This window comes from Talaromyces stipitatus, genomic scaffold (genome assembly GCF_000003125.1).
Source record: "Talaromyces stipitatus ATCC 10500 scf_1105507295515 genomic scaffold, whole genome shotgun sequence".
In the NCBI taxonomy this organism is placed as follows: Eukaryota; Fungi; Ascomycota; class Eurotiomycetes; order Eurotiales; family Trichocomaceae; genus Talaromyces; species Talaromyces stipitatus.
The window spans coordinates 1,957,622-1,980,780 of NW_002990118.1; the positions used below are offsets into that span (position 1 = coordinate 1,957,622).

Consider the following 23,159-nt stretch of genomic DNA (forward strand, 5'->3'; position numbering starts at 1 on the left):
TATATAAATAGATTTAAAACTTACAGTAACAAGGAAATGCAGTGATCACAATTTGGATTCCAACCTATTCAGACATAACCGTGAAATAGCAAGTAAAAGTAGAGACATAGAAAGTAACAAGAATTAAATTGCTACTAGAAAAATAGCTATACTAAGCAAAATCAACCACCATTAGGCTTGCTCTTATGGAAAGGCAACATAAATAGACTCTCCCAGAACATATCGGAAGATACTCCAGAATGGTGGATATAGCTCTTCCAGGAAAACACATAAGAAGCTTATATAATAGACTGAATTAGAAAGAGGCAAAGATCCTAGCCCAACTTCGGACAGGAATGATAAGGCTTAACAGCTACCTTAATTGGATAGGCACAGCAGATTTGGATCTCTGTGCCTATGGCCAAGCAAGCAAGACAATAGAACACTTCTTATTCTGCTGCACATAATGGATAGTGATGAGAGAAGACATAAATTAGTGCACAGAATTAAGACAAGGAAATCTGTCCTTTTTCCTGGGCAGTAAATCATGTTCAGATCCAGATCAATGGTAACCAGATATGAAGGCCGTCCACGCAGCAATTAAGTTTGTAATCGCTACAGGAAGATTAGAATATAAATCTAAATCTGAATCTCAATTAATGCAGTAAAAAGTAAAACTATTCCTCTCTCCTTCACCCTCCTTTCTCTCCTAACTCTTCCTTTCTTCCTCCCCTCCTCCCTTCCAGGGTAGATCCCACTACAGTCGTCGAAGTTAGGACACTGCACACTTGGAGAAGATAACCTTTAAGATCATCTACTAGCCAACACCTTTAACAAGGGAGCCTCTCATAAGCCAACCAAAGAAGCCAATCACCAAGCACACACATGTTAAGAAAGCAACTTATGGGCTATCGCGAGACCATGCCGGATTGATTGATTGATTGATTGATTCATTAAGCCGTCCCAGCCGCCCCGCAGGCAGCTATGCGGCATGTGTCCTAATCCTGACCGCCAGCTCCGGTCCTATATACAAGAACTAACTATGTATCTAAATAATTTAGAATGAAACAACAAGCTGGTGTATGCTTGCTAGAGCACATTGCTGCTGCTCCAGCTGGTATAGTGACTGTTGTACCCTTGAGGACTCACCGCTCCACTAGATGTCTAAATCTATGCTCCCAAATTGCCCAAGGAGCTTGGTTTTCAACATGAATTTTGCTGCCCTAACAGTGTATTTTCCCTTAGAGAGAATCTTCCTTGCATCGGACGACCATGTCCCCTCATTCTTCCACGCGTTACGCTCCTCCTTGAACCTAGGACAGCTCAGTAAGATATGTGTGACTGTTTGTGCTCTACGTTGACACTGGCATTCTCCGTTGTCGATTCCCGGAATCTTTCTTTTGTATAGGAAATGCCGCAGGCTGATATTACCTGTCCGCATCTGTGTTAGGATAGATGATAGAGGCCTGCTAAGTCTGGTGTGAAGCTCTATATTCTTCTTTGATGGTTTATCTATGACCCAGAAGAGAGTACGGCCTCGTTGATTCTGTTGCCAGTTCTGTTCTCACTGTTTATAAGCTAGGGTCTTTAAGTCTCTCTTGAGCGCTGACAAAGGTTGCTGGAGCCCAACTAGTCTTGGAGCTGTGCTATCTATATCTAATGGAACCTGTCTTCCTCTATTATTCCGCACCAATCTCCATCTAGTTGCCTCCTTTGCTGCTATGTCCGCTCGCTCATTACCCTTAATTCCCTGGTGGGCCAGGATCCAGTGGATAGTTACCTGGACACCCTGGCTCCTGAGCTCGTCCCATTTTTCCGCAATGCTTCCTAAGATCTGTTGGCCTGTCTTTTGAGCACCATTGATTGCCTGAATCGTAGCCTGACTGTCACAGAAGATTATCATCTTTCTTACTATCCTTTGCTATATCATCTCTAGGGCCATATGTATTCCAACCAGTTCCGCCAAGAATACATTTGCCTCTGGTGTTCTTCCTATGAATGTTTATCTTGTAACTGAGAGGCTATATTGGATGGTAGATGCCCTAACTTTCCCATTAATAGCACTGCCGTCAGTATAGGTAATAAGACTTGGGTTTTGTTGGAGAATCTGGTTATGGATGGACCTTGCTGCCTCCGCGTTGGTAGCTATATGTGTCTGAGGTGGTTCCCACTAGGGAAGGGTTAGGAAGGGATATCTCTGTTCCACATTCCTGACTCTTTCAGGTCCTAATAATGTTTTACACCGGTGCTTGTGTCTCTCTAGTGGCCCCTATCTGCTTGGGAGATTGTGCCAGCCTTTGAGGTAGCCATCCTAGATTCTCTCTCTCCAACTCTGCTCTAGAGTCTTATAGGATGGTGTAGAGCAAATCCGGAGATATGTTTCCGCCGTAATCTTGTTTAAATAGATTCAAATCGGAAGGAGAAAAGCCTCTATGTCGAGTGCTGCTCCTGAGACGGTCTTGAATGCCTCTGTGATAATCCTAGCTACTTTCTTTTGTATTGCTTCCAGCTTGCCTACTGCCTTCTCCCGATGGTTATCCTCTAAGTTCAATGGGGCGTACCAGATCGATGCTGCGTATATTATTTGTGGTAGGATTGTGGCCTGGTAAACTTGTCGTAGTCCTTTATATCCTGTACCCCAGGTGGATCCTGCGAGGCTACTGAGGGCTCCCAGAGATTTGGTCATCTTGGTTTCAATGTGTTCGATATGGCCGTTCCAGTTGAGCTTATTATCTATAATAAGTCCAAGAATACAGCACTTAGGAACTGGCTTCACTTCTCAGCCGTCCAGCCAGATTGGGCGTTCCTTGTCGGTTGTTTTGCTGTACTTGCTGGGCAGATGGATTAGCTTGAATTTTTTGGGATTGAATTTTAACACGTGTTTCTCTTCCCATTTCTTGTACTGTTCGTAGATGATTTCTAGCTTTCTGCAGTTTTCTTCAGTTGAGCTTCCCTATATGATAATATTCACGTCATCTATCCAACCCACTGTGCCAGTGTTGTTGCTTGGGTTATAGCACTTTTCAATTAGGTCTGCATTAAAGAACAGATAGAGAATGGGCGATAATGGTGATCCTTGTGGGATGCCCGTTTCAACATTTAGGATTCCTGAAGTTGCCTCTCGAAGTTTGATTGTGGTTTGTCTCTCCGTAAGGAAGCTGGCTATCTAACTGACTACCCATGGATCAATTCTTCGTTTTCTAAGATTGTGTAGAAGCTGAGGGTGAGAGACATTGTCAAACGCTCCTGACACATCTAATGAGAGAATTGATATAACCCCTCTATATACCTTCCCATTCAGTTCTATGTTTATCTTCTCTATTAACCAGTGCAGTGCATGGTCTATAGAAATCCCCTTTCTTCCACCTATATGAGTCGGAGGCAGTAAAGAGTACCATTCCGCCAGTGCTGAGAGACACCTTGCAATGATTTTCTCTAGGGTCTTACCTAACGTGTTGAGGAGTGCCATAGGTCGGTAGGATTTCACTTGTGTATAGTCTTCTTGCTCTGGTTTGCGGAGAGCAACTGTCTCTGCCATTTTGAAGTGTCCTGGGCAATATCCAAATATAATACATGCATTGAAGAGTGGTATAAGGATTGGCCATAAGATATCCTTAAGGATTTTTAGTACCAGGTTAGGGATTCTATCTGGGTCAGGGGCCTTGTGTGTTGCCACTGAGGATAGGGCCACTTACACTTCTCTCGGCGTAAATAGGGGCCAGTCTACTGGATCAGGGTAGATATAATCTTACAAATCTGAAAGGTCTGCTTCCTTCATCTGTGGGAAGAAGTTCTCTTTCAGGAGTGCGATCTTGTCCTCGGTCTGCGTCTTCATCGGTCCTAGATCTACCCGTAATGGAGGAGTGAATGATTGGCGTGGCTGACGGTTCCTGGCCCATTTAGCTAGTCTCCAGAGTCCTGACTGCGTTTCTGTAGCTTCTTGAATTTGTTCCCAGTGATTCTTTCGTAGCAATTTCTTAATTAGGCGCCCTTTAAGATTGCGAGCCGCTCGATATTCCTCCCATGCCTCCTTAGTGCGAAGTAGCTGGAACTGCCGATGAAGTCTTCTTGCATGCATCTGGGCCGCTTTAATCTCTGGTGTCCACCCGGGTACTGATCTGGGGCATACTTGGGACTCTGGGCAGTGGTGTTCAATGGCCTTATTAATAGTCTGTACAATGTGATTGACTTATTCATCGATATTCTTGCTCCCGTCTAATCTCTTATCAGTTTGAAGGTTCTTTCGCACCTCTTCTTGGAAGTCCTTCTCCCTTAATTGATTCCATAGTCTCCTTTTTCTCTCTGGATGTCTGGTGGTGGTCAAGCTTAGGAGAGTTGTGATCAGAAGATGGTCAGAATTATGGTCAAGGTCATTGCCTGTAAGACCACAGCTAATGATGCTCTCTGAGAGCAACCAGGTTCCAAAGACTAAATCAATCGTACTTGGTTCTCCATTGTCTTGCCTTGTCTTTGTGCCTACCGGCAGTAAAAGTTCCAAGTGGTAGTCTGTGATTAATTCTAACAGATCTGTTGCTTCTTCTGATGTCTTACGGCTCTGTACTCCCCCCCACATCGGATAGTGGAGATTAAAATCGCCTATGAGTAGATGTTCCTCTTCTCGATCGCTCTCTAGTGCCTTTCGGAGATCCGGTAGCGTGCTTGGTTGGTTCTCATTTTGACTTTCAACTAGATTATATATGTTGTGGATATGAACTATCCTGGCCTCTTTCCCGTTTTTGAATTGCAGATGTAGTGTATCTAGGTCTAGTGTATGGTGGGTGTGTGTCCATGCTCCTCTTAACTGACTGTTAATGAAGAAGCAGACTCGTGTGTTTGGTTGTTCATTGTAGACTAGATCAAAGCGGTCTTTAACCAGGTGATATGTGGTGGTCTGGAACTGGTTCCTCCATAGTTCCTGAATAGCAATGATATTGTATTTCCATATATTCTCATCGGCCAGTAATGGAGCCATTACCCTTTTGCGCGATTTGTTGACATTATATTGTAGGACTGTCAGTATCTTTCTAATCATCGAGAGGTCCAGTTAACATAATAGATTCCTGAGATGTTATAATTCTGTTTTCTGTTGTAGCTGGCAGTGCCTGTTTCTTGCTTGTTCCTGGCATGGGGAGAGCGTTGCGATCCAGTTCCTGGAGCACTCTTCTTGTAGTATTGCCTGTTCCCTGGTTTCCATCTATCCTTGTAATCTTCCTAGATGATTGTCCTCTCTTCTAGTTTCCTGGAGCATTAAGAGTAGCTGCTACTCCTGTAGCTCGGCTATTCTCCTTTACTCCGCGGTGTGTCTCCCTAGATTGTTTGGGTTTTCCTGTGAAATTCCCTCGTCGAAGTGCGGCCTCCTTATGTGTACATGGCATATTCATCCTTCTTTCCTCGATTCTAGCCAGTTCCTCTTTCCGGTCTTCGCATTGAATGCTCCATGATGGGTGATTCTTAGAGCAGTTTGGACATATTGGCTGCGAGCCAGGTTTGTCTCTCTCTAGACACGCCTTAGTGCTATATAGTCCCGCACAATACCCGCATGTTTCCTGGGCTTTGCAATAAGTCCCTATGTATCTATACTTTTAGCATCTGAAGCATTGTCTAGCCTTGCAGGTCCAGTCATAGTACTCGCAGTTAAAAATCTATGCTCCAAACATAATGCTATTCTTAATCGCATGGTCCGCGTCTTCTTCTCGGTCGAACTCCACAACCATGGTAGAGGCTCGTTTCTCCCCAAGATTGCGTTTTAACTATCCAGAGTACAGTACATTTGCTTGTTCTAATAATGGATTATTCCAATAAATCTTTTCTTCAATTTCTGCTTTGTTGTGAGCTTCCACTTGTGTACTAACTTCATGTATAATAATTCCATATGATGGAACCTTAACCTTGGCTTTTTCTCCTAGTATCTTTTGCCAGTCCTCCCTATGTGCTATTATTAGCTCTGTGCTCCCTCTGTCGGATGTGAAGAGCGTCAGGTCCCCACTAGGATGTTGTTTTACCGCTAAAATTTGTGTTTTCTTTAAATTGGGGTCCTCGTGATTCGCTAATGCGTTATTTATCTTTTGCTTGATTTCTTCTGCTGTTGCGCGTTGAGCCTGTCTTTCTACGTCCGTGGGATTCAGTTTGACTAGGATTTCCCGGTGACCCATCGATGGGCGTGTCTGCATGGTGGGCTTTACTACATAGGGGTCCTTCAGTACTTGTGCATAGCTAGGGATGGTCGATTTCCTGGCCAGAGCTGCGAGGAAGTTCTTGATTTCCGTGACGTCTTTGCTGAGAATTTGCTGAGCGCGTGCCGTCGCGTGGACTACAGCGGTCAGTTCGCTTGTGGTTGGAAGGTCCTGTGTCTTCTGCAGATAGCTGATAAAGCTTTCGAGTAGTGGTTCAATCATATTCCAGTTTGGTGTGCGATTTTTGCCTACTGGATTGACTCGGTATTCCTTCAAGGCGCGTATGTCTGCTTCAAGTTGGATCGCGTGGTCGCGTATGGTTGATGGCTGGAGGCCCAGCTGTGGTGCATTTGGGCTGCCCGCCATGCTTTCTTGGTATTGGGCGATACCTCGAGAGCTGGCGAATAACCTGACACACAGTCCGAGCCAGATAAATCGGTGGTTGTGGAGTAATTTCAAAAATTAGGCTTCGACAGGTGGTGGTTGTGTTAAAGAGACCATGCTGGATCTGTGGGAATTGATTATGTAATTAGCGCACTAGTGCCCTCTAGGTTAGCACCTCCGGGCGTAATAAAACATCCATCCATCCTATCTACTCTGTACGAAGTATATCCTGTTTCTAAAGGATAACATATCCCAGCAATGCTGGAATCTCGCTTATATATCCGCATCATGTGACATGGCACGGCACCTTGTTGGCAGTTGCAGACTTGCAGTGCCAAAGGGACTCAATAATATGTTTCAAGAAAATCATCTCACATGATCAGGTCAGAGAGAGGATGATGTTGCATCCGTCACTAGGAAAAATATAAATGGCGAGGTTGTAATATAGTTTAGGCATCACTGCATTCAAAACTAGTAAAAGGAATATTGACGAGGAAAGGTGTTTGAAGTTGGGAATAAGAGTTCTACTAGAACTTTTGCCAGAGCAAGGGTAAGGCCGATGAAGTCTACTACTCAGCATGAATGATACTTCTATTTCTCGCTTTCTGCACACTAGACTACCTCTAGATCAGACGATATCGGCAAGAGACGGCAAATCCACTCAACGTACTGACTGCTAGGTTGGTTCACCTTTTTTCTGACCGCGTCCGGTTTGCTAGATCTTTCCCTAGTTAATCTATGTACATTGTACAGAAAACAGAACGAAAAGGAAAAGAATATCTATAATTCATAATAACGATACTGCATAATAACCGCCTCTAAGAACTCCATTGACGAATAAGCCCTGGCAACAGCCTGTAATAAACAAATGGCGAAGATCAAAAATATCAAGCAAAGGGTATGGCTCGAAAGAAATCATAATGCAAAGGAGTCCCACACAACTTCTCAACTTCTATTATTACCGACCACGCCGGCGACGAGTTTCGCGGTTTCCTCTCGAACCGCCGCCAGCCACTGCTGTTCGCCCTCCGTATGCACGAACAGCGGGTGGCTGTGTAACTTTGACTCCCTCATCTTTGTCGTCATCATCATCATCGTCGTCGTCATCTTCTTCTTCACTGTCCTCATCCTCACTGGGTTCGTCTTCGGAAACTTCATCGGGAATACGACGACCAGTAGGATTAGCTGGTTCTCGACGAGGAATGTTTTGACTTGTAGATGCATAGTTAGCATTCGAAAATGAAGGGTCTGAAGTAACCGGTCGACGGTTCGGCAAGTTGGCGTATCGCGGGTCAATAGGGATAGCACCGTACGGCTGTTGTACATAAGCGGGATGGTCATACGGATACGGCAATACATTAGACTGAGAGCGTTGTCGAGGCGCCCATTGCGGATCATCAGGTAGGGCACGAGAGGAAGTAGGTCCGCGCTCTGACGGGTATCGCTGCATATAAGTAGCTTGATGCATCATGGGCGAGTTGCCAGAAGGCTGCGGGCGTAAAGATTGCATAGTTGGGGTCCTTGGCCGAGATGACGAGCTTGTCGGACTATTGTTCAAGGATGCATGGATGCCACTAGAACGTAGAGATACCCCAGAGAACTCAATTGGTGAATATTGGCTTTGTGAGCTTCGTCGCCGTTCAGATGCACCACTTGTCCTGGGTGAACCCTTTGAAACCGAATAAACGGAATCTCTGCTCTTCGGTCGCCTATCGTTGACTGAAGGTACACGGCCAGTGGAACTAACAGCGACTGTGGCTGTCGATTTCCTGTTTGTCGTTCCCTTTCGTCTTCGTTCCAATGCATCTAACTCTTCTTGAGAAAGCCGAACGTTCTTTTTCCCAAGCATTTGAGCACGCCTTATCCTCTCCAAAGCCTTTTCGACCAGCATCTCTTCCTTATCCCGCATCGCGAGTTGTACTGCATACGCCACAGTACTGTCCGCGTCGTCATCCAAATCATATTCAGCGCCGTCCGATACCTCACTCTCGTAGTCATACCCATTACTCCCCAGCCGTAACTCGCGCGTGCTTGCCTTGCCTCCCTTCTCGATGCGCCGCCACGATCCATCCCCAAACTTCAATTCATTATAACCATCATCCACGTCACTGTAAATCTCCTCGAAACGTACACCATTGAAATCCTCCCACTGTGTAGCTCTCCTTCGCGTCTGATTCCCCTGCCATACCCCTGGTGGTCTTCCCCATCGGGGCATATCGTAAGGAGTTCGCGGCCGACCACCTAGACCGCCTCCTCGGAAAAAGCATTCTCGATAGGTTTTTCCATAAAAGCGGCGTGACCGAGAGTGGTCACGCCAGTAGCACCAATCAACCAAAGGGCGAACGCAATAGGCGATGCCCAGAGACCGAGAGGAACAGCAATGATAAGCAAAGTGGTGTACAGCTGAGAGGTACTTGCGCGAAAGAATCCGACGTCAAGATCGCGGCCGTCTAGTTTGCCAATACCGTACATTCCACCAGCGACCAAGATAATCACGAACAAAAGAACGGGGTTGGTAAGTAAACCGTAGATGCTCAGCATGAGGAAGACGACAAAATAGTTGCTGGAGAAGTAGGAGAGATTGTAGTTGACGCGGCTCTGCACTTCACTAAAGTCTGCTGGCTTGGAGATACGCTTAATGTCGAGGAACTCGGAAATAGGTTTGAGGTTGGCAAAGCGCGAGCTGATCGATGTATTGCGCATGCTCTGGAAGCGGTCGCCGAAGCGAGAGGTGATGAGGTCGACTGGGATCTTGAATTGAGACATTTTGGTTGATGATAACGACCGAAATAGTCAGACGGTAAGAAGGAAAAGTATAGATTGATTATGAAGTCAATAAAGGACAGAAGGCCTGAATGAGGGAACCGCTGATAGTAGGAGAATGATTGACAAAAAACGTTGCGATGATTGCGATGGAAGAGATAGAATTGAGACAGAAAAAAGTGAAGCCTAAGACGAAGGCGTGAAGGATTGGCTTCAGCCAGGGGCAGCCGCAAGCCAATCCGCTCCTGCCAAATCCCCCCTATGGGAGAACGGGGCCCGAAGAGGACTAGCGCGGTTTAATATCGATTTATCGATTGCAGAGACAAACACTTCGTACAATAACTGTACTTCATGTCTCTCGGACACGATGCGAACAGATGAGAAAATACAATGGGAAAAATTTTCCTTAAATACGAGCGACCAGCGAAAATTTCCTCTTTGACTGCTTTTAGCTTTCGCTTGGCCGCATTCAACTACCCAACCCCGCATACATCCTGCATTCAACGACCAAGGCGAACGTCCATTAGGCCCACGATTATCAAGCAAATCACAGTCCAAGCAGAATCAGGACATGTCAATATCCAGATCCACCGCCAATTTTTACCCTGCAACTGGCTTTACGTTTTACTTATGCCCTGTCTTGACTAATTTGACTTATGTGGTAAGCCGGCTAGAGGAAGCTGACGTGTCATATCGGAGGGAATCCTCTAATACCCTCGGACAATATTTGCAATTTATATTTGAAAAGGAACAACTAATTATAAGTGAACTGCTTTTCGAAGTTAAAAGCGCCTTCTGTGTGGGCTTTATTGCCATGATCTCTGACGAAATAAAGTAGGCTAAAGGAGACCATGCCCCAGAAAGTTACAATCCAGTGCGGTTTTCTTCAACAAGGTCGTATCTCATATATGATACCCCTCTTAATGCTCGTCATTAACGAGCAGATAACAATAGTCCATTTTGATGCCCGGCAGCCTCACTCAGTGAATATGTACACGGCCCAAAACTTGATGCCTGAGGCATAAAATTGCATCACGTGCGCATTTGAGACCTACTTTCTTCCTCATTTGCTTACGATGACTCCAGTAAATATCTATCAGGTATCAGCACAGTCCTTCTACCAGCATTTAGAGATGAATGCATGTCATGTCAGTGCGGCATATGCGATAAGACTATTCCTCCTGTAGTCCACTACGTTGGTTTGTCCGCATGCATTTAGCTGCCCGTTAATTGCTCTACTTTGCAGCTCATTATCCGCTGGAGTTGAACAGAAGATGAAGTTGTAATCTTCATCTCACTTGATTCAATGGTACAGGGTAGATAAGCCATTACTAATTTTGGATTTTCGCCCATAGAACGCAGCCCGATAGTATTACAGGGTCCGGGAAATTGCTTCCGGGGGCTTGTATGGCTCCCAGAGAGGCCTATTATTGTTTGGTGCGTGTACCTCCCTTCTTAGACCCCCAATTTCTTTGTTTGTTTTCAGCATTCAATCGGGTAATTATTAAAATGTCCTTATTTTCACGGTCGAATTTTTGACCAACTATGAGCTTCTAGCTCACAGGAACCTCGGCGCAGTTACCGGAATATAAGAGCGGGTCACAACGAGATGTCTACCAACTGGCAACACTGGAATCCGTAAGTCCTAGTTCTATACCTTGCTGAAATTTGTGGCCTTTGCGTGTCAATAAGAGTCTTTCTTCATCAATCTAATACTTGACTCAATCAACCGCACGAAGTCTCTCTGGCTGTTGGATACGCAGAGTTCGTAGAAAAATATATGACGAATGCCACCCGATATGCAACATTTGTAATTCACTGAGACTAGAATGCTACAGTTACGGACCGACACCGGAGTGGATGGACAATGGGGTATTCCAAAACAGAAAGCTTTCGAGTTCAAAAGTATTGTCGGCCAGAGAAAGTGGAAAAAGGAAAGGCAGGCTTCGCTCCATACGACACGATCGTCGTACGTCTAGAATGTGCGCTGCGACCAAGTGCCAGCGAGTCTGTTGAAAACTCATAAGGCTCCGCCTGGTACTGGATCCAATTCAACAAACTCACACTCGGATCAACCTAACTGCCACACAACGAAGATCAAGGCAATGATGAATTACATGAGCTGGAGCTTACTGCCTGTCTTGAGCAAGAATGGAGTGCACCATCTCAGAACACTGGTTCTGGTTGTCTTCGCAACTCGGGGAACCACAACCTTTTCACGCTATATACAGAAGACGCCTCACCATTGCATGGACCACAGATGCCCATGCGTGACCTTCCTGTTCCGCAAGTTGGCGATATGGAATTAATCGATGTTATGCCTCCCGAGATATTTAATCTCGCCATTAATGGCGGGAGCAATTTAGATTTTAATGCTATGATATGGAGTATACCACAACGTAAACTTCTCTCTCGACAGTTACAGCTCCAGATTCATGGGATGAGTTAAATAATACAGTCTAGAACGGACATTCTCAGGTACCTCACGATACAGGACAATTTCCATCAGAATCAGTGACTCCCAAAGCCACTACATCAGAAAATCAAAAAGAGGACGCTCTTTTTATGCACTACTTGGATGACGTGTTCTATATCCAGAACCCTTTCTACAATCCAGCCGACAAGTACAAAAGCCTTGGCTATCTTTAATCATAAAGAAATTCAAACAGGCATACTACGCGACGCTCGCTTCGAGTGAAAGTGGCCTCCTCATCTTCCCCCCATCTCAAGGTATTAACATGGGAACTTTGACAGAACAGTTCAACGGTCAAAGATGGATATTATGATCTTGCTGTCCAAGGTCTAAAGTCTTTCTTAGAAGATGACCAAATCTTGCAGGGTGATAGCGACTTGGGACGTCGTCTGGAAGGTTTAACATCAATCCTTCAAGTTCTGTGCTGGGAAGTATGTTACCCTGCTTTACAAGAATGCTTGATCCAGTGCTAACAAAATTTATAACATTAGATTTTCGCCGGTGGGACCAGAAATTGTCAGAGCCTTCTCCATTCAGCGTCTAGTTTGATATCTCCCCTTATTAAAGCGCGAATACCCGACCAAACAAGTACCCATTCTATAACTCAACAATCACATAAGTGTTCCCTTTCTCCAGAACAGGATGGTGCCACTTGTGTCTTGCTAGGGTCCTTATATCATTGGACATTCTAGTATGTGCATCTACCTGAAGCTGCCCCTTTCTGCAGATTGACCATATACAGGCATTGAATGAACTGTGATTCGCAACGGAGCGTCTCATGTCTTGCTGAAATTCCGTCATGTCGCTTATATTCGAGATATCCATGCTGGATAAATGGAAAGTAGAGTCGAAGGCAACCCACAAGCTAAGCATGGTCGATTTGGCGAAATGCGGTCTTGATATTGAGCGTCATCTCCAGCAAGAATTAGCAAACCTTAGCAATAAACAGGGACCAATCCAATCAAAGGGGTCCTCGGCAATTCACAATATTCCATCTCGCATAACAGCTACAAAAGCATATGCGCTCTCTGCCATTGTATACCTGCATGTCGTTATATCCGGCCCCTATCCTAACTTGTCAGAAATTTCAGGACCCGTCTCAGACGCAATATCTCTCTTCCGAAACGTATAGAGTAATCCAAAGCTTTTGTTGAATATCATCTGGCCCCTTTGCGTTTGTGGCTGTATGGCGCTGGAGAGCCAAAGAAGCTTTTTCCGGCTTTTGGCAGCGTCGTTGGCTCAGAGGACCAGTGGCGAGTCGCTCCTGTCAACTACTATTTTTTTGAGGCAATGAAGATAATGGAGCAATGTTGGAATGGTAGGGCAACTCTTCCTTTTGATATGATTGGGCTTCGGTTATGGACCAGAATGGTTGTTATGTTTTGCTTAGATGAGACATGCCTAGACGATGGATTGTATGTGCCATTCATCGGTAATAAACAGCTCCTATCTAGAGACTCCAAAAATACCTAACTATCCAGGCACACATGTCTGAAATACAGGTACCCCTCGCCGTGCGTCCGTATGGGTTAGCAGCGGCCTCCCACTAACAAGAGTCATTCATGTAAGAATTTGTTAAATATCTGTAAGCCTAGCAAATCTACGGTAAAAGGCTCCGTGTATGTCTTTTACTCATGAAAACGATGCAAGTACGTATGTAGAAACAAGGATGCAGGCCATGGAAGACTCTCGCATGTGGGTGATCTTGGCAGCGGCGGGAACCTAGACCTTAAACTCTAATTGAACGTCAACGCTAAGCCTCTTATAGCATAGAGCCTGCGTCGTCTCTTCTGATTGGTTGATAAATATCTAAATTTTATGCTCATCAGTGCATACTTCTTTGGGAACTGATATCATACCCTGAAGCTGACAAATTGCTTGATAATAAAAGAAGAATATTCTTACCGCGCGCTAGGGGTCCTTGATATTGGTGGTGGAATGAGGCTTTTTGACGCTTAGAATGTGGATCGCCTTACAATGACTGTTGGTTATGCTTACCAGATTGTGTCAGTATGGTGCGTATTGACAATTTGTTGTGTGGCGCGTATTAATTTTTGCGTCAGGTAATAGTGACTTGTTACGGAATTACGGCGATTTGTTCCTTTCGTAGTTCGGGGAGACTCCTCTGCTATAAGTGTTGGTGATGAAGTATTCAACCCTTAATGTTCGCTTCTCATCATAACAAATCATTGCATTTCCTGCTTAGAGTCACAAGACTAGAAAATAAAATCATGGTTACAAATACCTGTGACAGCAGTAGCGGCAAAAATTAACACTTCCACTCTCCCTCCAAAGGCGACGCAAACGATGCCTACCAGAACATGACAGCCACAAGAACCGACACGAAAAGGCAACCCATCGAACCCAACGCAGCACCAGAGAATTTTCCGCATGAAATACCAGGCTTCAAATGGTTACTCGTTATCGCAGCCATTTACAGCTCCCAGTTCCTCTTCGCCCTCGATAACATCACCGTCGCAAAACTCTCATGGATCAGCGTTTCATTCCTAATTGGTTCCGCGGGAACAGACTTGATCTGGGGAAAATTCTATGCTCAATTAAATGCCAAGTGGACTTATATTGTCTGTGTAGCTGTTTTCGAAGTTGGGTCTGCCGTCTGTGGAGCTGCGCTGTCTATTAATGCTTTTATTATTGCTCGCGCTATATGTGGTGTTTCAGGGGCTGGTATGTATATCGAGCTCATGACTCTACTTTCTATTACGATTACCATTCAAGAGCGTCCCGAGTACGTGAGTGGTGCTAGGTTCACTTGGGGTCTTGGGACAGTCCTTGGTCTAATTATCGGGGGAGCTTTCACTGACTCCTCAGCTGGATGGCGTTGGTCGTTCTATATCAATCTCCTTATTGGCACCGTGTGCCTCCTATCTATTTGTTCATGTTCCCGTCAGATAAGGATCCTCATCCTGGTGTTAGCTTTCTTGATCGTGCTCGTGAGTTAGACTACATAGGCGGTGCCCTATTGACTAGCGCATTCGTCTCTGGAGTCATGGCGGAGTGATATTTCCATGGAACTCGAGCAGGATCGTCGGCCTATTCATCTGCTCCGGAGTCCTCTTCATCCTCCTCGGCATCCAACAGACATATACAATTTTCACTGCTGTCGCATGTCGTATTATACCTATCGAATTCTTCACGATGCCCACTATCCTGATTCTTTTTGCAGCAACGGCGGCAGGCGGTACCACTATCTTCGTTCCTGTATATATGGCGCCTTTATTCTTCCAATTTACACGAGATGACTCTGCTCTTGAATCTGGCGTCCGTATATTGCCGTTTATCTTCGTAATGATTGTGGCGATTATTGCCAACGGTGCCATCCTCTCGAAATTCGATCTGTCCATGTCTTGGTATCTTGCAGGAGGAATCTTGATTGTGATTGGTGCCGCATTGATGTATACGATCTATCTTTCAACGTCCGTCTCTCAGATTTACGGATATACCGTCTTGATCGGATTCGGCGTTGGGCATGTTTTCTCAGGCATCCTTCTCAGTCGCCCAAGCTCTGGTGAGACCTCACTTGATCTCTGCAGCCGTTGGATTCATATCATGCGCTCAGATAACTGGGATTACACTATCTCTCGCTATTGCCAACGCAGTATTTCTGGACAAAAGTAGGGAGGGCATCAAGACCATCCTGCCTGATATTCTTGCTTCAGAGATTGAGCAGACGATTGCAGGAGCACGGTCTACTCTTTTGAAGAGCTTGTCTCCATCCGTCAAGGATAAGGTGTTGGCAATCATTGTGGATGTGGATGCTCAAAACAATTCATAAATTTTATAATGACCGCCGGTGCATTGGTGGTTTTGCTGAGCCTTCCTATGAAGCGTGAGAAGCTTCTTATGGAGGCGTCTGCTGGAGGTGCTTAAAATCCCTTAGATAGTCGTCTAGTTGCCGGATCGATGATCTGGAAGCGAGTAAAATGACATGTATCATATCGAAGTTGTCATTTTGTTATCGATTATAAAAACAACACGGGCGAAATATCCTACTTATATCTTGAATGGAGAGAATGAACTCGGCGTTTCAGGAGAGAAAATAGATCTACAAAGGGGCTGTGATTGGCTCAGAACCTCAATTAATCTATCTAGCCCAATATGGTAAAGCTCATATCTGTCGTGACCAAATTTAAAACGATGAGACAGCCTTGGCATGTGTCCAAATGTATGTGTATGGTGATAGGAGAATTTAAGTGTTCACTATGCGACATACAGCTTTTCAGTTCTTGGTCGTTGCCATTCTGCTGGCATTCGTCACAGCATGGACGAAAGAAGGTACAACCCCTATAACATCTTGAACTTTGCGGATATGAAACTGACTTGAAGCTCTCGATAGACCACGAGATTTTCCAAATTCGAGATGAATTAATTGCCAAAGAAGGACCCAATGTGACATTTTATGGTAGCCGTTTCCCTTTATCGCTAGTTATCCAACGATACATGCTAACATTGACGACAATGGTAGATTTCCTCGGCGTCAAACCCAACGCAAACCAAGATGATATCAACAAAGCCTACCGCAAAATGTCGAGGCAGCTCCATCCCGATAAAGTTAAGCGCTCATTTATAGCAAACAGCGCGAGGAAAGGCGACGGCAAGAAAAAGGGTACAAAGCCAGGTGTCCACGTATCCAAAGGTCCATCGGAACGTCAAATCGCAAACGCCGTCAAAGAAGCCACCGAGCGCTCCGCTCGACTCAACACCGTTGCAAATATCCTTCGAGGTCCCTCACGCGAACGATACGATCATTTCATGAAACACGGTTTCCCGACATGGAAAGGTACGGGATATTATTACTCTCGCTTCCGTCCCGGTCTAGGGACTGTGCTTATAGGCCTTTTCGTCGCCTTTGGCGGAATTGGTCACTACGTTGCTCTTGTGCTTTCCTATAGACGACAGCGGGAATTTATGGAGAGATATATTCGTCATGCGAGGAAAGCTGCCTGGGGGGATGAAAGAGCTCTGGGTGGTATACCGGGTCTTGATGCTACTGCAACTACCTCTCCTGTTTCCGCGCCTCAAGCTGAAGTCGAAGAATCACCTGCCGCTATGGCTTTGAACCGCCGACAGAAACGGATGATGGAGCGCGAAAATCGCAAGGAGAGCAAGAAAGGGAGTAAGAATGCTGATTCAGCACCAGGGTCTGGTACAGCTACCCCGATCAGCGAGAATGTTGCTGGTGCTTCTGGCACTAAGAAGCGTGTATACGCCGAAAATGGAAAGATCTTGGTTGTCGACTCGGCTGGCAATGTGTTCTTGGAAGAGGAGACTGAAGACGGAGAGAAACAGCAGTTCTTACTGGATGTTGAAGAAATTCCACAACCGGTGCTGCGGGATACGTTTGTATTCCGTCTTCCGCGTTGGTTGTATCGCAGAGCGCTCGGCAGAAAGGATGCGGGGGAGTCTAGTGAGGCTGTTGAAGGCGCGGATGATGTAGATGTCAACGAGGGGGATGCTCTCGACGCCGAGGTGACCAAGTCGACTTCCACCAGGAGTTCTGCTGCTAATGCTGCAACGAGGAAGCGTGGCAAGCGAGGTCAGAAAAAGTGATGAATTAACGGTGCAGTGATGGATTCAAAAGTGTATAGTATATTTCATGGGAAGATATTATGAAAGAAGTATTTTACATTAGAATTCTAATATCCAGGTAGATTATGAATGTTTACATGACTCAAATGTCACGACACCGAATAGTTGGATTGATGTTGAAGTCTATGCGCTATAGCTTCAAGATATGACTATGGTACAAAAGAAAGAACAGAAAGAGTGGTGCTGATCTTCTGTCTGCATCTTATCCAAACGAATAGTTTTCACATCAACAACCGCCAAGCACCGATAATGAGGGCAGCGGTACCAGTGCAAACACCGCTAAAGACAGGTTAGTATCCAAAGAATTAACATTAGCGGAGACAAGACTTACACCAGCCATTGCAACGTCGACTGCTTAACAGCTTGCACTCGTTCCCTTAATCCCGCGACTTCCTGCTCAATCCTCGTCTCCGTCTCCTTTATTCGCATCTCCTGGCTATTAGCCTCTTCGCGAATGCGGCCTTTTTCCAGGTTCAAGTCTAATCGCACAGAGGCTTGTGTACGGCTGATTTCGTCTCGTAATCGGGAGTTCAGTTTGGCTATATCTGCTGCTATCCGTTCGTGAGAGGATCGCGTTAATTGTGCTTCTGTCGAGTCGGAGTTTAATAATTCGGATCGCAGTTTTGCAAAGTCTACTTTTTGTGTATATGTTGCTCGCTCGGAGTCTGTCGTGTAACGTCATGTTAGATCAAGTCCAAGCTCCGAGCTGTGATGGGAACCATCCATACCTTCTTTCAAAACCATAGTCCTCGTCAGATTCTGAATTGACTCTTGAATCACATCATTAAGCACTTTCATCATAGCAACGGCCTGATCTTCGCTGAAACCCTCCGCTTTGAGTCGTTGCACGAATTTCAAAGTATCAAAATGATGATCACGGCTCATAATGGCCGATGCATGAAATGCGCGTCGCGCAGGCTTGAAGGCGGCGACATAAACGCCATTATGTCGAATGGGCGAACTATCGGAATTCGTAGAAGCTTTCGTAGGTGATGTAGAGGGCGTCAAAGATGAGAAGGGAGAGGAAGAAACAGAGGGTCTCCGCACGGCAGGTGACGATGTATGATATTTTTGACTGTTTAAACGATGTTCTTCCGCTCTATTGCCCTGGGGTCGCACAGTCGAGAGGGGCGCGCCTTGGATGGCTGTGATGGTGATGCGGGGTGTACCATTCCAAGTCAACCGGGGAAGTAAATATCGAGGCGTGACGGTCATTTGTTTCGAGGGCGCCATTCTGAGATATAGACGCTCAAGCGAACATTAAATAGCAGAATAAAGGTGATATATAACGTTGCGACAGTGACCATAATAAGGAACGACATCTGCCGGAGTCTTCTAGATCGAAGGGGGAGGGAAAAAATGCAAGCGCCGAACGCCGGGCCGGAAGTCTCTGTTTGTTTTGTTTGTCTGCCAAGACCGGCCCTGCCCTTCCCCAGCTGACATTTTTTGCTTCAATCAACGACATGGCATCTGACAGCTCACCCTGGAATTGATTCATCATGGCCTCAAGGGGCGCCGGTCTGCCCTTTAGGCAGCTTATACAGAGCTGTATGTATTTTGATCGATACCATCCGTGATGTATAGAAATTGACAGTTTGCAGCGCGCTCAACGACATTAGCATACCGACGAGCAATCAGCTACACTCACCCATTACGCGCCGAGGTCGAGCAAGACAAGAATGAAAAGGACAGCAAAGATAAAAAGAAGCCATCTCTCTTTGAATCGATGAAGGGCTTTATGTTCAGCAGAGCACCACAACCTGGAGACAAACCAGCCCGAAAACCTCAACCTCCTCCACAAATACAGCGAACAGGTTCACTAAGTCAGGATTCTATCTTCGCTGATGAGGCTGCTGGCGAAATTGAGGAAGAAGAATCAACGAAGCCAAAGGGATCAGCCAAATTGGAAGATAGATTGTGGGGTAACATGCTGAGGGTGGTCGATCCTAAACCGGAAGCACGCAAACGATGGGAGCGAAAGATGATTATTCGAGAAGTTCGGAAACGCGGCCGTTTGACAAAACAGGAGATTATCATGGCGACAGAGCGTGAGTCGCTTGTCAAGTCTCATTGGTTCAAGACTTCGGTCAAGAAATTGACTCCACTGGCACGACAAATCGCAGGCAAGAACATCGACGAAGCTATCTTGCAAATGCGATTCAGCAAAAAGAAGGCCGCCAAGGATGTCCTGGAACATCTACAGCTCGCGAAAAACACGGCTATCGTTCGTCATGGAATGGGACTCACAAAGGCGGGCGAATCGGGCCGTAAAATGGTACCGATCACTGTGATTCTGAAAGATGGCGAAAGACACACTATCACAGACCCAACATCGATTTATATTGCACAGGCATGGGTCAACAGAGGTCCCTTTGGCAGCGACTGGGATCACCGAGCTAGAGGAAAGATCAACCTTTTACGCCTACCATATACCGGATTGTCAGTTTTGCTCAAAGAAGAAAAGACCCGAATTCGCGAGTGGAACGACAGAGAGACGAGAGCTCTCCGTCAACGTAAATCCCAGTTGTGGGTGCAATTGCCAGATCGACCTGTCTCGCAACAGAACCAGTACTACAGCTGGTAACCTACCTTTCAATACTCTTGAGCATGTCGCATATTCACGAGCTTCTCTTTTCTCTTTGTCTTTATAATAATTCCTCGATTTAGGCCGACTGTACTATAGAAATCAAATCATTATTTATGGCAACTTTCAGAACACCTCCAAAGAACATGGTGATATAGATCCGGATCATTGCACGACGGTGGCCACAGTCGTCTGATGTTGACAGAGCATACCATCGCTGTAGTAACAATTCACTGTCATTGTATAGGCACACCTTGCATGTGAATGATGAGGCCGTGAATTCTATGTTGATCAACCACAAGGGAAGATCCATCCAACTCCTGTTAGCTTGGAGTATATTTCCATCATTGTTTTGCATCTTTTCTGACCCTATATTTGTTTATCAATGACTTCTAACCACCACTTACACATCATTCTGTTCTATCTGCCATGGATTACCTGTGAAGGCTGATACAAGCTTGACTGAAGCATTTCAAAGAGATAGAGCGCCTTGAGAGGTGACGTACCTGCGGACTTGGGCACCATGTCCTCAGCATGGCGAGAAATCGTAGGTCTGACCGAGTCGAACGATGAAGACAATACTTCTACACAACAAACATACTCTACGCCATTGACAAACGGAATGTTTGAAGAAAATGATCCCTCCCCACCTCGAGAGAACAGGTGGGTGGCTGTCAACTCCCCTGGGTACCTGGCACGCAACAGGAGCAAGTCAAACTGCTGTAAGAAATCTTCCTCTTCTCGTCCATCGACCCACTTAAACAAATACCCATCAGTCCTACATAATCCTAATCCCCAAACCAAACCAACTACAACACAACCCACTACCTTTTACAGAATCTTGCTTACAACGCCCAGATAACGAGGAATCAGGAACACCAACACCCCGTGGTCTACGCAGGCCACGTAGTTCTCGCACTCTCTCGTCTGTAACCTCAGGACCAAGATCTGAGAGAGGAACCAGGAAACGAGTCAGCAGGAAGCCAAAGAAGCATATCCAGTTCAGACATTATCATCAACGCTCAGGCACATTTGCTGCTATGGCAGATGAGATGGAGTCAGGAGAGATTTCTGTTGGCGGTGGTGCCACCACTCTACCGATAAATGACACCACGAATCAGCTCCTTGTCACATTGAAGTACAGGAGGTCTCAAGTGTCAGCAACAGAGGGACATGACACAGGCTCTCCTATCAACCAGACCCAACGCACACAAGACAGTGACATTATGCGCATAACCTCTATTCTGAATGATACGACACAATCTACCTCCCCACCACCTCTCATGTCGAATACAACCATCACAGCATCGAGTTACGGTGGATCTGCATTCTCACGACAAACTACATCCTCACCATCCCTTTTTAACGATCAGATGGGGTATGGCAGTAATGAAAGCTACAACAAGTTTGCTGAGACCAGTATGCGAGATGGGTACATGTTCATGTTCACACGACCTGAACACCAGCGATATGAAGATGCTCTGGTTAAGATTGTGGGGGATATGGAGTTGCCGTTTGATTGTGGCAGTGGTAGTTCTGGGAATGAATGATTTGCTGAATTCAGGTTGTGGACTTTTTGCTTGGGGGTCTACACTAGGAGTTGTGGTTAGGGAAGGTTTTCAGTATCATCTTCATGTTGTCAGCACTAGGCTAATCTCGAATAATGCCATTGGAATGATAGTGATTATGATGATGAGAAAATCTATCAAACCAATAAATAGCAGATCCCAAAAATCATAAATCAACCACTTCCCTAACCTGCAACGGCCCCTTCGCTAACGGGTCACTTTTACATTCTGGCACACCAGTAGGAGGATCAATAATCGTCTCTGGCTCTCTACCAGCGACTCTTTCAGCCTTTATAAGAACCGGAATAACTCCACCAGTCTGCAAGGGAAAGTGTCTGTGTCCGATGACCTGTAGAACCGCCGTTATGGCGCCTGAATGCGCGGTTACAGAAATAAAGTGTTTGTCATTGTTGCTATTAGCGGTGAATATATCATCAAGGAAACCCTTGATGCGTGCGTTACGCATAGAGTCTGATTCGCGGTGTTTAGGCTTCCATAAGACGTCTTCTTCAGTAAAGCCCTCTTCGATAATGTAGTCTGGGTATTCTCTTTGAATATCTGATTTGCTCGAGCGACGGTCGCAGGTGTGTATTCCTATAGTTTCACGAATCCGCTTTTAACAGTTAGATACTTTGGTTTCCCACGACGAAAGAGATAACACTGACCTCTTTAACAGTCGGCGTAAAAGGCTTAACAATATCCTTCTCCAACCCATAAAACGTAATAAAAGCCGTCTGCAAACACCTATTCAACGGACTAACATAAAAAATTTCTGGGAATGGGATCTCATTTTCAATCTGTTTCCACCAGGCGTCATGTGCTGTCTGAGCTTGAGCTTTGCCGACTTCGGTGAGTTTTGCGTCGGACCAGGTTGATGTTTCGTTTCCATCTTGCATGGACCAGTAGCACTTTCTCCTGTGAGCTTACCTTTTAAATTTTTACGTGGGCGAGGGAAAGGGGGGTACGTACATCCCAGGCCTCATCTCCATACCAGTTTTGAGCAACGTTGTGGAAGCCCTCGCCGTGTCTACCGAGGTAGAGAACCTTGTATTGAACATTAGGTCCTGCTTCGCCGTTCAATGTACGAACTTGTTGCTCAAACCCGGCCCATTGCGTCATCGGCTTTGTTTCTTCAGCTGCATCTTCATGCCCTTTATGCCTTGCAGATAGCCCCTCTTCATAATCGTATTTCCGGTTAATGAGGCCAAAATTCTTCGCGACCTAGGAATACAGTTAATATCCAAAATTTTATTAAAAGAGTTTGTAGAAGCATACGTAGTCGAATCTACTAGCATCTGTATCTTCTTCATCCTGAAGGAAATACCCCTTGACTGCAGAATACGTCAAATACGACTCCTCGTTTCGTTTCGCCGTTGTCATTGATTCGGTTATGGCCATGATCCATGCAAGCACGATTGTGAGAAAGAGTAGAACTGGTCTGGCTATATATCAGTAATACGTAGTATAAATAGGATAAGTATTTAGTATAAATAAAACTAGTGAGGCAGAAAACGAAGAGAATAGGCGGGGAACACTAGAGCATTTCAGATTGCGGTGGCTGGATCGGATAAATTGAGTAGTGAAGGTAACGTACATGATCAGCACGACGCGGCAGATCGGACTCGATT

At 45.6% G+C, this 23,159-nt stretch overlaps 12 protein-coding genes across 12 annotated transcripts, besides 4 other annotated features; 5 read left to right on the forward strand and 7 right to left on the reverse strand.

The window, feature by feature from the left end:
* Window positions 1–470: part of a mobile genetic element that runs on past the window's edge.
* A 436-nt stretch (window positions 471–906) lies between these two features.
* Window positions 907–934: a microsatellite.
* A 201-nt stretch (window positions 935–1,135) lies between these two features.
* TSTA_047630 (uncharacterized protein) lies at window positions 1,136–1,882 on the reverse strand (the record flags this gene model as incomplete). The annotated part of the gene is made up of 3 exons (XM_002485225.1): window positions 1,136–1,292; window positions 1,411–1,445; window positions 1,670–1,882. 3 exons carry the CDS (start codon window positions 1,880–1,882, stop codon window positions 1,136–1,138), a joined length of 405 nt encoding a protein of 134 aa, XP_002485270.1.
* Window positions 1,277–4,909: a mobile genetic element.
* Window positions 2,387–3,517, reverse strand: TSTA_047640 (uncharacterized protein; the record flags this gene model as incomplete). Its single annotated transcript, XM_002485226.1, has 4 exons — window positions 2,387–2,712; window positions 2,747–2,810; window positions 2,969–3,141; window positions 3,427–3,517. The coding sequence occupies 4 exons, from the start codon at window positions 3,515–3,517 to the stop codon at window positions 2,387–2,389; spliced, it is 654 nt and encodes a 217-aa protein (XP_002485271.1).
* TSTA_047650 (uncharacterized protein) lies at window positions 3,728–4,951 on the reverse strand (the record flags this gene model as incomplete). Its single annotated transcript, XM_002485227.1, has 2 exons — window positions 3,728–4,150; window positions 4,229–4,951. 2 exons carry the CDS (start codon window positions 4,949–4,951, stop codon window positions 3,728–3,730), a joined length of 1,146 nt encoding a protein of 381 aa, XP_002485272.1.
* A 259-nt stretch (window positions 4,952–5,210) lies between these two features.
* On the reverse strand, window positions 5,211–6,518 carry TSTA_047660 (uncharacterized protein; the record flags this gene model as incomplete). The annotated part of the gene is made up of 3 exons (XM_002485228.1): window positions 5,211–5,553; window positions 5,635–5,729; window positions 5,832–6,518. The coding sequence occupies 3 exons, from the start codon at window positions 6,516–6,518 to the stop codon at window positions 5,211–5,213; spliced, it is 1,125 nt and encodes a 374-aa protein (XP_002485273.1).
* A 976-nt stretch (window positions 6,519–7,494) lies between these two features.
* On the reverse strand, window positions 7,495–9,418 carry TSTA_047670 (COPII vesicles protein Yip3, putative; the record flags this gene model as incomplete). Its single annotated transcript, XM_002485229.1, has 2 exons — window positions 8,837–9,418; window positions 7,495–8,804 (listed from the first exon to the last, which is right to left on the reverse strand). Exons 1-2 carry the CDS (start codon window positions 9,300–9,302, stop codon window positions 7,495–7,497), a joined length of 1,776 nt encoding a protein of 591 aa, XP_002485274.1. The 5' UTR covers window positions 9,303–9,418.
* Window positions 7,607–7,644: a microsatellite.
* Window positions 9,419–12,571: 3,153 nt separating the features above from the next.
* Window positions 12,572–13,498, forward strand: TSTA_047680 (uncharacterized protein; the record flags this gene model as incomplete). Its single annotated transcript, XM_002485230.1, has 2 exons — window positions 12,572–12,849; window positions 13,441–13,498. 2 exons carry the CDS (start codon window positions 12,572–12,574, stop codon window positions 13,496–13,498), a joined length of 336 nt encoding a protein of 111 aa, XP_002485275.1.
* A 595-nt stretch (window positions 13,499–14,093) lies between these two features.
* On the forward strand, window positions 14,094–15,565 carry TSTA_047690 (uncharacterized protein; the record flags this gene model as incomplete). Its single annotated transcript, XM_002485231.1, has 4 exons — window positions 14,094–14,518; window positions 14,602–14,727; window positions 14,814–15,298; window positions 15,324–15,565. 4 exons carry the CDS (start codon window positions 14,094–14,096, stop codon window positions 15,563–15,565), a joined length of 1,278 nt encoding a protein of 425 aa, XP_002485276.1.
* Window positions 15,566–15,955: 390 nt separating this feature from the next.
* On the forward strand, window positions 15,956–17,606 carry TSTA_047700 (endoplasmic reticulum DnaJ domain protein Erj5, putative). Its single transcript, XM_002485232.1, has 3 exons — window positions 15,956–16,065; window positions 16,127–16,192; window positions 16,256–17,606. Exons 1-3 carry the CDS (start codon window positions 15,993–15,995, stop codon window positions 17,338–17,340), a joined length of 1,224 nt encoding a protein of 407 aa, XP_002485277.1. The 5' UTR covers window positions 15,956–15,992; the 3' UTR covers window positions 17,341–17,606.
* On the reverse strand, window positions 16,398–18,721 carry TSTA_047710 (uncharacterized protein). Its single transcript, XM_002485233.1, has 3 exons — window positions 18,108–18,721; window positions 17,711–18,044; window positions 16,398–17,658 (listed from the first exon to the last, which is right to left on the reverse strand). The coding sequence occupies exons 1-3, from the start codon at window positions 18,610–18,612 to the stop codon at window positions 17,601–17,603; spliced, it is 897 nt and encodes a 298-aa protein (XP_002485278.1). The 5' UTR covers window positions 18,613–18,721; the 3' UTR covers window positions 16,398–17,600.
* A 115-nt stretch (window positions 18,722–18,836) lies between these two features.
* TSTA_047720 (uncharacterized protein) lies at window positions 18,837–20,148 on the forward strand. The gene is made up of 2 exons (XM_002485234.1): window positions 18,837–18,927; window positions 18,981–20,148. Exons 1-2 carry the CDS (start codon window positions 18,879–18,881, stop codon window positions 19,961–19,963), a joined length of 1,032 nt encoding a protein of 343 aa, XP_002485279.1. The 5' UTR covers window positions 18,837–18,878; the 3' UTR covers window positions 19,964–20,148.
* A 338-nt stretch (window positions 20,149–20,486) lies between these two features.
* On the forward strand, window positions 20,487–22,124 carry TSTA_047730 (uncharacterized protein; the record flags this gene model as incomplete). The annotated part of the gene is made up of 2 exons (XM_002485235.1): window positions 20,487–20,685; window positions 20,822–22,124. 2 exons carry the CDS (start codon window positions 20,487–20,489, stop codon window positions 21,511–21,513), a joined length of 891 nt encoding a protein of 296 aa, XP_002485280.1. The 3' UTR covers window positions 21,514–22,124.
* Window positions 21,641–22,929, reverse strand: TSTA_047740 (uncharacterized protein; the record flags this gene model as incomplete). The annotated part of the gene is made up of 4 exons (XM_002485236.1): window positions 21,641–22,125; window positions 22,197–22,439; window positions 22,501–22,752; window positions 22,807–22,929. The coding sequence occupies 4 exons, from the start codon at window positions 22,927–22,929 to the stop codon at window positions 21,916–21,918; spliced, it is 828 nt and encodes a 275-aa protein (XP_002485281.1). The 3' UTR covers window positions 21,641–21,915.
* Window positions 22,930–23,159: the final 230 nt, after the last annotated feature.